The 14189-nt window shown below is 35.2% G+C and overlaps 1 protein-coding gene across 1 annotated transcript in view; it reads right to left on the bottom strand.

The window, feature by feature from the left end:
* Positions 1-14189, bottom strand: part of DMXL2 (Dmx like 2) — a 161802-nt gene that overhangs the window by 5171 nt on the left and 142442 nt on the right. The window contains exons 30-36 of the mRNA XM_044665166.1: positions 13023-13153; positions 10285-10370; positions 7692-7893; positions 6123-6240; positions 3783-3845; positions 2865-2951; positions 2646-2767 (exon numbers count right to left, since the gene is read on the bottom strand). Coding sequence (XP_044521101.1) covers positions 2646-2767; positions 2865-2951; positions 3783-3845; positions 6123-6240; positions 7692-7893; positions 10285-10370; positions 13023-13153 — 809 coding nt within the window. The remainder of the gene's footprint in view (positions 1-2645; positions 2768-2864; positions 2952-3782; positions 3846-6122; positions 6241-7691; positions 7894-10284; positions 10371-13022; positions 13154-14189) is intronic.

The raw sequence follows: 14189 nt of genomic DNA, 5'->3' as shown, positions 1-14189 counted from the left end.
GGCTAGCTGGCTCTAAACTATACCATAATGGACAATGACCCAGGAAAATTCTGAGGGATTTATTACAAAGAATGCTATCCACCTCCACTTCTTGGAATCAGAATGCAGATTTTTGCATTTTTTCCATACAATTTTTCCATTGTTTATTTGTGTTTATGTTTTGGGGTTTAGATTTTATAAGATTACTCACTTACAAAAATGAATAATATGGAAATGTTTTGCAGATAATACATGTATAACCCAGATCCAATGGCTTGCCAGCACCAGGAGGAGTAAGGGAAGGGAAAGAGAGAGATAAATTTGATATATAGCTTACGAAAATGTGTGTGTAACTTTGTTATAACATGTAATTGGCAATAAATAAATACATATCTTAAAAAAACAGAAAAAAATAAACTATACCCTCTTGAACCTGAATTCTGTCTAATGATGTCACAAGATGAGGGGAAAAGACATAAATTAGAAACAGAAACTGAAGCTTAAAGAGAAATAAATAGAACTTTAGTACTCTCAAGATCTTAGAAAACATGAAAGTTAATTTCTCATTTTACAGATGGAGAAAATGCTTCTGGAATCACATAAACTTCCTTGGGAGTTAACCATAAAGAGACTAAAGCAATTCAAGTAATTTCTATAAAGATTATTTTATTAATATCATGGAATTAGAGCAGGTCCTTTTTAAGTACGAAAACTTCAATATTGTTTTATGTATTAAAAGCTATACTAATAAAAGTGACCTGTATTGCTTACAATATTTTATTGCTTTCTTTGACCAAATGGTATAAGAAATTCAATGTTTCATCAGTGATCACTCATTCAGAAAAAAAATATATATATATGTATATAGTGCCTATTACTTGAGAAGCACTATGGTTTATAGAAAGATAGTTGCTACCCTCAAGATATTTCAAATCAAGCTGGGAATATGTCCAGAAATGCATACAAATTACCATACTATAAAAATAAATTCTATCAGTCTATTAGCTTTAACTAAAAAGATTAGGATATCCTGCTGGCATCTTCAAATAAAATAATGGTAGCACCCCATGAAAAACCAGTGAGGTTCTTGGAGAAGAAATAAGGAAATTCTCATGGTTGAGAGAATTGGGATGAACTGCTGTACAAAATTTGTATTCATGGCCAAACAAAATTTCTCCAACTAATGTTTTTGTATATGGCAATTAAGTATGTAAAAGAATTTGTTGATTTGAATTCCTTTGTTTCCCATTCATCTATTATCTAGCTTTACAGATGCCTCAACAGGTCAATTCAAATAATTGATTAATTAAGCCAACTGTGTATTTAAGAGGGGTGGGTCCCAGCAACCCTCAAAACCGACTAATACAACTAATAGGATGCTCTATACCGGATGCCTTTGTTAGATAAGAACATCACTTTGATTGACAAGATTCAAAAATATAAACTTGATATGAATGAGGCCTAGAAATTCCTATTAAATCAATCAAAGGTACAAACTAGGGAGAATTGAATGAAAGCATATGTGCCACAGGGGAAATCTGTGGTTGGCTAAAAATGATCAAGCATGTCCAGGGAGGAATGGATCAAATAGAAATCTAGTTCAGAATCCACCATTACACTGGCAAGTAATCCTTGTGATGGAGCAATTCCAGCCAACACCACAAAAAGCAATTGCTTGGGTGGGAGGAGGTTAAGTGCTTCTCTCTTCCCTACCCCTTGACTGGAAAATGACCTTGTGAACATTTAAAGATCAAAAGATTCAGACTTCCCATTGGAAAATAGTGGTGACATCCCCAAAATAGCAGTAGTTGATGAAAATGTATAAATCAAGTCTGAAATCTCAGTGAACATACTGAGGAAAGGCAATTTTCAAGACTCTAAAAATGCATCAAATTTCGTAAGAGTTCCTCAAAAGGAGAAAAAGGCTTCCATTAACTTTGAACTTATGGGAAGTCTCTTTGCTACACATGTGCCAAGTCCACTTTCCCTTGTCCTTTCTCTATGTACTTGTAAGGATGTCTTAGAATTTTGGGAAGTGTGTTCTATAAGAACTGTTCTTACTTTACACTTTGCCACATTAGTAAATACCCCTTTCTAAAGTCTAAGTCTGTCTGACTAATAATCAATGAGGATCACAACAGATGGAGATTCATAAGTGATAATATTAAACATACCTCAGTTCCTCAGGGTTTATCCCTAGAACCTTGAGAAATAGTCAGCCACCCTCTAGGGACCCAATCTGTCAAGTAGGGGTTGGAAAATTGTGTTACAATAACCAAATTTTTAAATAAAATCAGTTGTTTTACTAAAAAGGCAAGGTTGCTAGGAAATAATAAAACTTGAACTCTTCTATGAATGGAGACAAAAATCCACTCACATAAGGGTTAAGATCTAAGATGGGAGAGAGGAGAATAAGAATAAAGTTTGGGCTATGATGCAAATAATTACCCTGGTACAGATAGTTTATGTGATTTAGGGCCTACAATACGGAATGAGGTTGGTTCACCAACCAAAGAGGCTACTCACTGAAATAATCAAATAAATTAACACTTCTGCTACTATATTAACAGAAAAACATAGATATACTTTTCAAAATAGTACAGATTTCTTCTATAACTCTTTAGTGTATTTTCTGACTTTAAATAAACAACACAACAAAAACAAACCTTTTTGATTCTCTGTCATACTCTTCTCCAATCCATACATATGACTGACAGGCCAACAAAGAAGAAACATCAAGTTCTTGAACATCATGAGTTGATGCCAGGACAATTTCATTTATGTTTGCCTATAGAGGAGAAAGAGTTCTGAATAAAGAACTTGAATGGCATATTTATTATAATTGTATATAATGTTTAAAGATTAAAGGAAATACATTTTCTTACCTTGTTAACTGCAAATGCCATAATCATGTCAGATTCTTTATGGATAATTTTTGCTTTCCCTCCTGGATAGCCAAGATCAGCTTCAACCTACAAAACATGTACCACCAGGCTTTAACTACAGGTCCATGAAAAAAATATGTACATATTAACAAAGTGAAAAATAAATACATGCAAGAAAAAGTAAGTAGCCTCAAGATTAACCTTGACAAATTTGTTTAAATCCCCCACTGCATTAAAAGCACCCAATTTGCAAAAGCTTCTCTTTGTGATTACAGGATTCTGATGATCAGGTGACTGTCACAAAAGACATCTAACATATCTTTTACTGGTAGTCTATTATAATAATAGACTTCTTCAGTTTGTTCCAAAAGTGTGTACAGCTACTTCAAGATGAAGATGTGAGCTTCAAAGAGGTCAAAGTGAAAAATGGGGCATGAAGAAGCCACAGTAAAGAAAAACCCTTGGAAGTATGAGAAGTAAAAGAAGAAGAGGAAAGAGATAAAGAAGCAGAGCTGAAAAAAAAAGTTAGTAGGAAGGGGGAAAAAAAGGTGTGATGGATAGAAAAAAAAAAGAACATTGGGAGGAAAAGGGCCAATAAAGAGGGGGGGGGGAAGATAAAACTATCCAAGAGCAGACTAAAAATTAAGGGTAAAGTGAACAAAGAGAGAAAAGAGGGAAGAAGATATATGAGTTAGACATCTAAATGTTGGTTCATTACATTTAAATAACAGTTGCAAGAGAAAAAAGAGAAAATAAAAATATAATATGTGACTGAGTTGAGAGGGGGAACAATAACCATTCTGCTTCTAATTAGTTTGGCAAATTTTTATAGGTCTCTGTTAGTATTACAGAATAAAGAGCTGGTTTCTTGGAAATTTTATATGGGATCTTAATATAGAAATTTGGGACAGATACTACCTTGTTTGGGCAATCTTCCACTACGAAGTTTTGTTTGACCTGCTCTTCAAGATCTTCTACAGACTATACAACATCACACGGTCACAAACACAAAACACATGCATGAAATAAATGTTTAAAAGAAATGAAAATATTACAATGGAAATGACTACCCCACCACTAAAAGAAAAATATCATTATAAATTATTTTTAGAAGCACAAAAATAAAATGTTTAAAAGAAAAATTAATTTAAATGTGATGTCAATTACCACAAAATGTAAAAATATGGCAAAATAGCTGGAGACACAGCACAAACAAGTTCAAAGAATATTTCTTTTAAAAGTCTCTATATTCTAATTTTCTTTTTTCTTGCATAATTTACACTTATATTTAGAACTATAATTTTTAAAAGAAAACATCCATGGTTGGGGTGGAAAATCAGTGAGATGTCAATGAATAAAAAGGTTTTACGAGAAAAAAAAAAAAAGGTTTTACGCCCTTTGTGGACTTTTGTGCCTTCTTCCATGAGCTTAAATACTCAATATTTCTAATAAAATGCTAAGTTATGCCTAAAATGAGACAAAAAAAACAGGAATTCCCTTTGATCTTATTTTTCACAGACTCTACATCCACATTTCCAATACGTTGGAGATAAAGGAGAAATAACAATGATTAAAACATCCTCCTCAGCTGATTTTGCTAACTACCTAATAATTCAGAGGAGGTTCCTATCTCCAAATCCAAATTAAAATACTCATATGACATGGTTAAATGACAATTTTCTAAACTGAGAGAATGGAGATAAGCAAAACAATTAAGATGGGTAGGTTAATTCCAAGCTGAAGGAGATAGATGTTCTTTTCACTCTACCAGAAATTTAAATAAGAAAAAAAAAACTATGACTATTCTCTATAAAATCAGAGAGACCTTCAATATTCTTCCAATTCTAGATATTGGAACTAGGGTCTCTCACTCCCTATGTGAACACACCCAGGTATTGGTCACTTCTTAGTGCTGAATCCAAATTTCTCCTGGGCAATTTTAAACCTTTGTTCTATCTACAAAAAAAGACTAATGAGAAATTACTTGCCAGGACGTAAGCAATAATACCCTCCCAGATGGAGAACTATCAAGAGCCACCCTCTTTCAGCTTCCTCTGAATTAAATATACTCCCTTTGCCTAGATTCATGGGTTGTATTTCCCAAAGCATTAAATATTTTCATTCCTCTATTTTAAAAAAATTGCTTTTAGCCATTGTCCCCAAACTAACTGATGTGCACTAATAAAGGCCCTTTCTTGACCCACAATCTGTGAAAAGGCAATTATTTCAGAGTTCAAAATTGTTATCCTCTCAAATTCCTCCTTCTTAAACCTCAGGACTTTACCAATCAATTAAGAGAACCTTGAGAGTTTGAGGGGATGTAAGAGATCATTTAGTTTAATCTCTATGGATAAATAGCTCATATTTAGCTGGAAGACCACTGAATATCCATATCTCATTCAGTTTCTTCTCTGCAAAGGCAATGCCCTTCTATGTTGTATTTTCACCTTTGTAATTCACCCTTCCTATGAGAATTACCCTGCATTTACTCCTACTTGAGTTCAATCTGTCCATTTCTAAAGGCTACTAAGTAAAATGACTTACAAAAGTTACAAATTGCGAAAAAAGTTAAAATTACAAAACTACCTTTACTTTATTTCCAATCATGAGTGCTCAAGCAATCATAATTTGAATTAGGTTTGTTTAAATTAAGAGTTTAAATATTCCTAAAAACCTTTACTTAGAAATGTAATTAAGGGTACAGCTGGGTAGCTCAGTGGATTGAGAGCCAGGCCTAGAGATGGGAGGTCCTAGGTTCAGATCTGGCCTCAGATACTTCCTAGCTGTGTGACCCTGGATAAGTCACTGAACCCCCATTGCCTAGCCCTTACCACTGTTCTGCCTTGGAACCAATACATAGGATTGATTCTAAGGCAGAAGGTAAGAGTTTTTAAAAAATGTAATTCAATGTGAAATTTCTTTGTAGCCAAGTAAAAGGAAATATATTTTTTGACTTTGTTATAACAGATACACTCTGGAAAAAAGCTTTGTTTCTAAACTAACTTAAGGTTGGTTTGAACTACTGTGGACCTACTATGAAAATGGAATCATGTGGACTTTACTTTCAAAATAGTTGCTAGGAGTCTCAGATGTCTATGAAGGACAGTGTGTTCCAATGATTAGTTATACAAAGTGCTTAAAGATTTTTAAAATTTAATCATAATTAAAATAAAAAATATAGCAATGACTTAAATTGGAAAATTAAAACATAAAATGGCTACTAACTATAAGATAAAAGTATTTCTTTTATCCAATTACCTCACTCTGCTTTCTTTTCTTAGTAAATATATATCTAATAAATGTCTCTTGAAGGATTTCTTGTTTAACAAGGAAATGCCAGAGTCGTTTAGCTGGAAATGCAGAGGAATCTCTGGACCTAGAGAAAAAAACAAACCAAACATCATTTTAGTTGAAAGAACATGTTGTCCATCCAGCAATAACTTGCCACATTTGGATCAAACTAAGGAGCTATGTAGAAGCTTTTGCTTAAGGTCAGAAGCCCAGGTCCCAAACTGAGAGCTGGGGAATAAGATTTCAAAAAGCTATAAATTCTATCCAAGCAAATTCCCAGCCACAGTATTAGAACCAAGTTAATATCAAAAATAAAACCTAGACTTTTAGGCAAAAGGAAACTAAGGAGAAAAGGCAAATAAATTTAGAATAGGTGGGAAACCAGGATTAAACTATAAAAACATTTGTAAACTATGAGCTTTTGACCTTTTCATCTAAAGTGCCTCATGGCAAATTCCCTTTAAATATTTAAGTGCCATATTATTCCAAAAGTGGAATTGGGGGAAAAGGAAGTATGTAGTCTTCTCATAGGGTAGTAATGGTGAACTTTTTAGAAACCCCTGGTGGTGTTTGGAGGTGGGGATGGGCTCCCAGCCGGCTGGGGTGGCCTCCTGCCACCACAGGACTCATCCCTGTATCCAGCTTCTCTGGGGCTGTCTCTTGGGCTACAACCCAAATAGGGGCTGGAGCAGGGAGCAGAGGGAGTGCAATGAGCCTTTGGGGGTGGGGTCACCCCCCAGACTGGCAGCTGGAGGGGAAGGAAGAAAGTAGAGATCTTTTAGGGGGTGGGGCAGGGCCAAAGACCCCACCCCCAACCCTGCAGCCCCAAGTCCCAGACAGAGAAGGGAGAAAGGGAGGGGAGTGGCTTAAGCGCAGAGGGGCGCCGGGGATGGCACAGCGCCTGTGCCCACAGAGATGTCTCTTTGTGCCATCCTTGGCATGTGGGCCATACGTTTGCCATTACAGCCGTAGGTGTGGGGGATCACAACAAACAAGAAGTAGTTGCAACTTGAAACAAGAAGGGCACATCCCCATAGGTTTGATGAGAGAACTTCAAGCTAATCAGAACTGTACTGTGCAGGCATTCTGAAACACCATAAGCACAGATAAATATATTTAGAAGATACAGCAGTGGATTCAGAAAAGAGTCCTTTTGAAAGAATACCTATTGTAATTCATTAATTAAATTATGTCACAGCTATTAAGCTGAAGATCAATGGATGTCCTATTTTTCTGTGTACTTATATTCATCTTAGCTTTGTTGGCTAGAATATATTTCAAGTGAAAATATTCTTCAAATAGGCCACTTAGTTTTATCCTTTTTCAAAACTTATCAGCTGCACCCTAAGCCATTACCAACTGTAGACTATACGCTGGGGTTCAATACAATGATGGAGTATAGACTGAACAGTATAAAATATATCAAAAGATGATCCCAAATGCCTATACCTAGTCTTCCTAATAATAGGTTTGTGACATATTTACATATATATGGAGAATATTACTCCAAAAATGATTCTCTAAGAGCTTTCTTACTTGAATGGAGTATTTTCAGGGTCTAACATTGCTTTATTACGGAGAGTAGCTGGTCCTGCTCCTAATGCACTGTCAACTGGAAAAGTATTGATATAGTTTGGGGGTGGCCCCTCAAATTGGTCCATTTTCTCTTGTAGGATCTGCTCCCAATTTTCCAAATTTTTTATCACAGCAATGCCTAATGGGGAAGTTACAGGAAGATCTAAAGAACGACAAAAATCATTATTTTAGCAACAATGAAAATTATAACAATGTATTATCACCAAAGATATTTAAAAAACAATAATTCTAAAATATAAACAAGGGAAAAATAAATAAACCCAATTACCTTTTTGTTGACTGCTTAAGAAGTCATAACCATTGCAATGCTATTGATTCTACTCTGTGGGATAGGATAGGGGATAGATCTGTGATTTCACTGTTCAAAGAACTCATAGGTAAGGAAGCTCCCTTTACTAACATAGGCTAGCACCTTCTCTGCAACCTATTGTCTTAGAGAATTGACTAGAGCACTGAGAAGTTAAGTGACTTGCCCAGGATCATATAACCAACATATATTCAAGAGGAACTTGAAACTGAATTCCTATTGGCTTCTATCTATAATGTTACACTGCTAGTTGATATTACTACTCATTTTCTTCTTTAAAATGATCATGAATGTTGTTTTTCAGTAAGTTATCTACATTTCTGTCATAATAAAAAGATGTAAGTAGTATCATTTCCTCAAGAGTCTGAAGTACTTTTTTTTACTTCTGATCTTATTTTCCCCATAACATTCTTTGTAAGATAGACCTTCCTACAACAATTTCCCTTAGGCCAGTGGTTCCCAAACTTTTTTGGCCTACCGCCCCTTTTCCAGAAAAAATATCACTTAGGCCCCTGGAAATTAATTTTTTAAAAAATTTAATAGCAATTAATAGGAAAGATAAATGTACCTTTGGCCATCACCTCCCCCCTGGATCGCTGCAGCACCCACTGTGGGAATCACTGGCTTAGGCTAATCTACAGTCAACTCAGTGAATTCTAATGGAGCCAAATAAAGAACTCAAGTCCCTGGGTCTCCTAGTCTGGTGTTCTATCCAGATGAATTTACTTAAAGAAACAAAATGGAAATGCCAAGTGAGGCACACCAAGTGAGGTTCAATATTTCACTGCTTCATAAAAGAAGTTATATTCATTGCCTTCAAGATTTTAGAATGTGTACCAATATATAACATTACTGATTATTCTGATGGCTAAAAAAGCATTTCCTGGCAAATACCCAGTTTTCCTTGATAGCCACATGCAGATTTTGGGCCGTGACGCTAATTTGCTAGTGTATGGTTCTCTGCTGCCTAGAACCATGCCCAGAATACAAGAATTTTGGATTACTGTTGTCATTGTTGCTCTATATATATATACACACACACACACAAACTTTTAAAATTATTTATCCAAGTGTAGAAAATACTTGCTATACTTATTAAATGAAAACAATAAAACAGATAATACAAAATGATGCATAATTTTAAAAGCATTCATATTTCACTTTGAAGTGTACTTTTATGTTTATAAATAGTTCTCACTTTATAAAAGTGGACAATTCTGTAGACTATTACATAAAGTGCTTTTTACATATATGGACTGATATGGGAAAGGGAAAGCAGGAGAAAGGCAGGAAAAGGAACCTGTTAAGGGCCGCTGGCACATGATTCAAGAGCACATGAGGGCTGAGGACAGAGAAGCAAGAGCAGGAGGAGGGGCCAGTCGCATGGGGGCCTGGACAGAACTGAGAGAAAGAATGGGTGGGGACACACATGAGGTTCAGACAGAGGAGAGGACAAGCAATGTTTGGGAGCCAGAGATAGACACAAAAGAGACACATGGTAACCAAGAGTTAATGAATAGAAGAAAGACACACAGGTGGGTGGACAAAGCAGGGAAAAGGTTTCCTTTCTTGATATCAGAGGTCTTAAACCAAGCCTCAATCTGGCAGGGGTAGTTACATCCATTCTCCTGCTTTCATCTGGAGAGACTTTTTTTTTAAGTTAGTGTTTTGTTTTGTTTTGTTTTGTTTTGTTTTGTTTTGTTTTGTTTTGTTTTGTTTTGTTTTGTTTTGTTTTGGGGGGAGAAGGGACATTAGGCCTCAAAGCACAAGGTCAAGGGATAGAAGCAAAGGGAACACAGTACTATAAAGTTAATATAGGTGTGTTTTTTTAAAATACAGATTCCTTTCAGAATTCTTTACATAAAGTTGAATTTGTATAATTATGAATTTACATAAAGCTGGAACCATCTGCATATCAGAATATGTGCTTGTCTAGTAACATGTGGATTACAATATTTCACACAGAATTATGAAGTCACACCAAGGCTTCTAAAATAGCAGGAAATATCTAGTTTCCCCCAGAATGCTTAATTGCCCAGATCCAGTGAAAGTTACTTTTGCTAAGAAAGGAAAATAGATATCCAAAGTTTAAACTAAGAAGTGGTTTACTCAATCCCAAATGCAAAACTTTTTTTTTAATCAAAAATTTTTTGAGAACTTTGGAAAGGTCAGTAACTACTAAGAAATAATTAAAGTAAATTACTTAAATACAAACCCCAAGCTCACCTGAGAATTCCAGACCAACAATAGGAAAGAAATTCCGGACATTATGAAGTGCAAGTTTAACCATTGCCAAATGTATAAGGGCCCAGCTGTATAAAGAGAATGATCTTCATTAACTCAAAAATAAAATCAAGTTCTTTCTGAGACTTCCTCTGCTCTTCCTTTCCTCTTTAAGCAAACTACATAACATAATTCCTAAAAAGACTGTTACAATCATGGTAATATACATCTGCAAATGCTATATTTTTCAACAAGTTCCCTAATCAAATTCCAGATTAAAGTATTGTTCAAAAACTGTTTCAAATATTCAAATATTTTGTGTAAATTATGTCAGCCCAACTTTCCAAAAATTTTTTAAAAATGGGATTCATGGAATGCAGTCCCTTGAAAACATAAAAAAGTGGGGGGGGAGATATTATATGTTTTATATAACATGTGATTAAATCATGCTATCTTTTCAATTCTTTTGCTTTCTAGTCAATTAGGTAAAAGAAAAGGGAAGAAATAAGAAAAATAAAAGAGCCATTGCAAAAAAATATGTCCTGTAAACACTCCATTAATTATGCCAGTTGAGATTAACAAGATAATTTTTAAAAATCAGAATACGTGTTTAAAAGGATTATACCTATCAGTCATTCACAACTTGATAGGAATTAAAAAAATTAGCTTCTGAACAGCATCATCCACTATCCTTCCTATCCTTCTTTCTACTCTGGAGGAAAAGAGATTGATCTCAACTCCCCTTACCCCTCCCAATATTTTGATCCATTATCCATCCTTAGTAACTCTCCTTTTCATTGTCAAACTTTTTGGAAAAAAATTGTCTAATACCAAAGCCAGTGTTTCTTCATTATCCACTTTCTCTTCAATTTCAAGCATTCTGATTTCTATACATTTTTCTAGTCTCTCAGGTATCCTTGACTCTTTGTTCCTCCTCATAGATGCCAAACCTTGTCATTTTTACCTTTGCATCTATCACAAATGACCTCACTTTTGTGATATTACCTCTTCATCACCTTTCACCTAGATTATTGCAACAGCTCTCTAACTGGACTCCCTACCTCAAGTTTCTCCTAACTTAAGTCTATCTTCCTCATATCTAACAAAGTACTTTTCTTTGATACAAATATGACCATTCCCCTCCTAACTCCCCTCCCTCTGCTCACCACTTACCCCATCCCCCAAGGGGCATTATATTACCTCTAAGCAAAATAGAAAATGCCTCTGTGTAGCTTTTAAAGCTCTTTAGGCTCTTCCTCCAAACCCTCTGAGGAACCACTGTACATTATTCTCCCTCTCACTCTACCATCCAGCCAACCTGGCCTTCACTCTATCTCCTATGCCTAATATGTACTCTCTTAGCACCTCTACCTGCCTTCCTTCAAGATGCAGCTCAAGCACCACCTACATGAAAAGCCTTTCTTGATCTTCAACTGCTAGTGACCTCCCTCCTCCCTAAGTGCCTTATTTATAAAGATTTTACTTATTCTCTATTTTCTGCACACATGCACATGCACAAATATACACACACGCACGCATAGTTCTCCCCCATCAGAATGACAGATCTCTACAAGGTCTCATTCTTTGTATTTGTATCCCTTACATTCATATGTCTTAATTGGTTCATCCACTTCCAGCTAACAGAAACCACTTTAGTTTCCAGTTCTTTGCCACTACGAAAAGAGCAAATATATTTTTGTACGTATAGATCCCTTTAATCTCTTCAGGGTATTGGCCATTAGCCTGATCACACTGCTTCTCCAGTCAGAAATCTATGCATTCTTCTACCCCCTTGCCCTCCACCACTCTCCAATAGGACACCTACACCTTTAAAGCCCAATTCACATATCATATTCATTATGAATCTGTTTTTAATTCCTCCTAACAGTGAAGGCCTCACAATTTACTTTCTTTGTTCTTTGGTAACTTAGCATGTTTCACTGTATTAAAGTTACTTCTTTGTATGTTATATTGCCATACCATAAGCCATACCATAAGTACAAGGATCGTGTCTTATCTAAACTCTAAATTTCCCCCAGATGCCTAGCAAATTTTCTGCTAATGCTCAAGTCTCCTCTATCTTTTGATTAATAATTAAAATAGCATACTAAGGCTCATTAGATACTAGTGAGATCAAAGTTATTATTTGGGCCAACACCACAGAACAGATTTTGCTTTTTGTCTCTGAATGCAAAGCAACATTTTTAAAAATTCCTCATCAGTGAGTTTTCAGTATAGAAAGTCACAACTTACCAAGACTACCAGACTTGAGAATGAGCAACAATAAGCTACTGACTGAGATGTACATAAATGGTACCTTTGTATTTTCCATGCTGGAAAGAGAGGCAGTAATCTAACATATAGACAGGTACTTCAGTGTTTTAACAGAGTAAAGAGTTTTTTCTCCTTGGGATCTGGGGATAATCTTCCTCTCAATGAAAAGACTCATGCTGTGCTTTGCAGTAGATAAAAGTATTTCCTTTGCATTGGGAATAAGACAGAAGACATTCACAACTTTTCACCTTTTTTTCTGGCAGTCTGCCACCCCATCCCTATTACTCTCCACCCTAGCTACTCCAAAGAGAGAGGCTCACAACTAAAAATGATTTGTTCTTGTATAAAACCCTAAAGATCTTTAATGTAGATAATGCTGGACTACTTGTTTCAAGTAGAAATCAATACATTCTTAAGCCAAAATAAAGAAAATGAGCAAAATGGATCCAGATACATCCTTCACACACCTGTAGGAGTTTGGATCTCGATGCTCCTGGATCTGTGTGTCAGAAAGAAAAGCATCTTCCTCCTCTTCATCACTATGAATGCTTTCATCTGAATCATATATAAGGCCACTATCAGATAAAGGGAGAAATGGCTGCAATGAAAGGTAAAATTATTTTTAAAATACAAAATGGGCCCATTTTCTGATTCAGATGTGACATTTAAATAATATCAATCTCAGACTGAAAAATCAAATTGTGGTTTATTGTCTGTCATTTGGGTTCTTGATATTGATAAGATTCTCATTAATAACAGATTGAAAATTTATGAGCCTTCAGTGATCAAAATGTATTCTGACTAAAGTAAATATGGGAAATAGAAACTCAATGAGTTATGCAATAAGAATAAGAATGGAGTAGACACTTAGGGCTGAAAAACCTCCCAAATAAGTTCTTAAGAGAATTTTTGACTCCCTAATTTATTATTCCATTAGACTTTTAAAGTCTACAGAAGGAGATGACACACCCTCCCCTCAAAGAAAGTATTTTAGCAATAGTTAATTGAGGTAGACAATCAGTGCCCTGGAAGTACCAAAGTGAACCCAAAACACAAATTCAAATACAGAGAGAGATTAAGCCTAAAGATTTGGATTTAAAAGGAGTCTTTTTGAAACTTTCAGATTAAATAAATAAATAAATAAACAAATGAATGTATGAATGAATACATAAATAAGTAAATAGATAAACAAACAAACAGATAGATAGATAGATAGATAGATAGATAGATAGATAGATAGATAGATAGATAGATNCAAACAAACAGATAGATAGATAGATAGATAGATAGATAGATAGATAGATAGATAGATGGATGGATGGATGGATGGATGGATGGATGGCGCCCAGTTCTATACATTCATCTAGAAGATAAAGGAAAGAAGGTCCAAGTTCACAAAACTGATTAGTAACCAAGCCATGCCTAGAAGAGTCAGGTCTTTTAATTTCCAGAAGTCCACTGCTACTTTAACTAACCATGCTGCAACTAGTCAATATATTTGATTTAACAAATATTGATTAAATGTTCAATATATACAATACTAGTCACTAGGAGAAACACAAAAAAGAGGACAGAGTTTATGCCTTCAGAGAGACAAGCACCGTAATATAAATTCGTATGTGCTCAGAATCAAG

This window comes from Gracilinanus agilis, chromosome 2 (genome assembly GCF_016433145.1).
Source record: "Gracilinanus agilis isolate LMUSP501 chromosome 2, AgileGrace, whole genome shotgun sequence".
Taxonomy (NCBI): Eukaryota; Metazoa; Chordata; class Mammalia; order Didelphimorphia; family Didelphidae; genus Gracilinanus; species Gracilinanus agilis.
The sequence above is the reverse complement of the archived record's forward strand: the minus strand, read 5'-3'. Positions and strand labels throughout refer to the sequence as shown.